The sequence below is a fragment of the Hyalella azteca genome, unplaced genomic scaffold, assembly GCF_000764305.2.
Source record: "Hyalella azteca isolate HAZT.00-mixed unplaced genomic scaffold, Hazt_2.0.2 contig408, whole genome shotgun sequence".
In the NCBI taxonomy this organism is placed as follows: Eukaryota; Metazoa; Arthropoda; class Malacostraca; order Amphipoda; family Hyalellidae; genus Hyalella; species Hyalella azteca.
In genome coordinates this window covers 58312-60542 of record NW_025930760.1, presented here as the reverse complement: position 1 = coordinate 60542, position 2231 = coordinate 58312, and the positions used below count along the sequence as shown (strand labels likewise).

At 47.0% G+C, this 2231-nt stretch overlaps 1 protein-coding gene across 1 annotated transcript in view; it reads right to left on the bottom strand.

Moving 5' to 3' along the window:
• Positions 1 to 520: 520 nt before the first annotated feature.
• Positions 521 to 2231, bottom strand: part of LOC125177644 — a gene marked incomplete at its 3' end in the record, with an annotated part of 5246 nt that continues 3535 nt past the window's right edge. The window contains exons 2-4 of the mRNA XM_047879791.1: positions 1327 to 1463; positions 1113 to 1290; positions 521 to 946 (exon numbers count right to left, since the gene is read on the bottom strand). Of these exons, the coding sequence (XP_047735747.1) occupies positions 521 to 946; positions 1113 to 1290; positions 1327 to 1463 (741 nt within the window). The remainder of the gene's footprint in view (positions 947 to 1112; positions 1291 to 1326; positions 1464 to 2231) is intronic.

Genomic DNA, 2231 nt, shown 5'->3' with positions numbered 1-2231 from the left:
AAAACATGACCTCGCACAATCATTTACTGATGGCCTTGAGCTCTGCTGCTATCCGACAGAATACGTTGCTATATCAGTTATTATATAAAATATATAATTTTTTTAAGAATACCAGTTATCTGGCCGAGCATTTGATGAGAATATAAATTGTCATAGACTGATTATTTGGTTTAGAAACTCGAGAAAAATTCGTACTATTATCACTGAAAGCAGGTGATGGTGCAGAGGTGATATCAATCCTTTTAGTTTATCATGAGAACCAAAAAATTGTGAACGTTCACAAGGTCTGATGATTATTTCAAATTAAGTACAATAAATATATAAATTATAATTTTTTATAATAGGGCTTGCGTCTTCAGATAGAGGCCATAGTAACCTCTAAGAACGAAGAGCCTGATGACGGTGAGCCTGATGATGGTGGTGAGCCTGATGGCGGTGGTGAGCCTGATGACGGTGAGCCTGATGACGGTGAGCCTGATGACGGTGGTGAGCCTGATGACGGTGGTGAGCCTGATGACGGTGGTGAGCCTGATGACGGTGGTGAGCCTGATGACGGTGGTGAGCCTGATGACGGTGGTGAGCCTGATGACGGTGGTGAGCCTGATGACGGTGGTGAGCCTGATGACGGTGGTGAGCCTGATGACGGTGGTGAGCCTGATGACGGTGGTGAGCCTGATGACGGTGGTGAGCCTGATGACGGTGGTGAGCCTGATGACGGTGGTGAGCCTGATGACGGTGGTGAGCCTGATGACGGTGGTGAGCCTGATGACGGTGGTGAGCCTGATGACGGTGGTGAGCCTGATGACGGTGGTGAGCCTGATGACGGTGGTGAGCCTGATGACGGTGGTGAGCCTGATGACGGTGGTGAGCCTGATGACGGTGGTGAGCCTGATGACGGTGGTGAGCCTGATGACGGTGGTGAGCCTGATGACGGTGGTGAGCCTGATGACGGTGGTGAGCCTGATGACGGTGGTGAGCCTGATGACGGTGGTGAGCCTGATGACGGTGGTGAGCCTGATGACGGTGGTGAGCCTGATGACGGTGGTGAGCCTGATGACGGTGGTGAGCCTGATGACGGTGGTGAGCCTGATGACGGTGGTGAGCCTGATGACGGTGGTGAGCCTGATGACTTTGGCGAGCCTGATGACGGTGGAGAGCCTGATGACGGTGGTGAGCCTGATGACAATGGTGAGCCTGAAGACGGTGAGCCTGATGACGGTGAGCCTGATGACGGCGAGCCTGATGACGGTGGTGAGCCTGATGACGGTGAGCCTGATGACGATGGTGAGCCTGATGACGGTGGCGAGCCTGATGACGGTGGTGAGCCTGATGACGGTGGTGAGCCTGATGACGATGGTGAGCCTGAAGACGGTGAGCCTGATGACGGTGAGCCTGATGACGGCGAGCCTGATGACGGTGGTGAGCCTGATGACGTTGACGAGTGGCTCACGGCTCAATTTGAGCTGCAAATAAAAATTCATCAAGATTTTAGGCTGAAAACCGTTCGAATAACCAAGAATTTTTCTTGTCTCAGCTCTAAACTCTGTTCGTATAACCAACGAATGACAGATACTCGGCGCAACAATTGAGTACATATACTGTGATGTGAAAATTAACTATTCAATAAAAATTACCTATTTGATAGGAATACCACCCACACGCCTCCAATACTCATATCAAGTTTTGCTAGCGGCGCGATAAGTCGAGACCAGCTGGCAGATAAGTTCCATCACGTACGCGCTCAAGGAAAATTTGTTCTGCTGTCAGTTTTAGATGGTGCAATGACCCCAATTCTCTAATTGAGTGCAGGCAATTTTAGTTTCACTCCCAATTATTTAACAATAAAATTCACCAAAGTTTACTTTCATAACAATGTTTCATAAAGAGCTATCAAAAGAGTTAAGAGGTTTAAATAGAGTATTCGGTGTTCCTTCTGCTTTTATTTGAATTATTTAAGGTTCATTATGAACTGCCTCTTTAGCTTCGGTTATAATGTCTCTTATACGCAAAACGGATGACAATCAAAAGCGCGTGTTTGATACTGACACCCAATTACACAATTTTTGACCGTGGAAATAAAATATCGGAATTAAAAAATGTTTTCCACTGCAATACATATTAATATAAATTGATAAGAAGATTTTGTGGTAAAAATTTGTGAATACGCGAGTTTTTCATCTCAGTCGTGATATCATCGCGACCTCGACGAGCTCCTCGTGTACTGTCTCTTA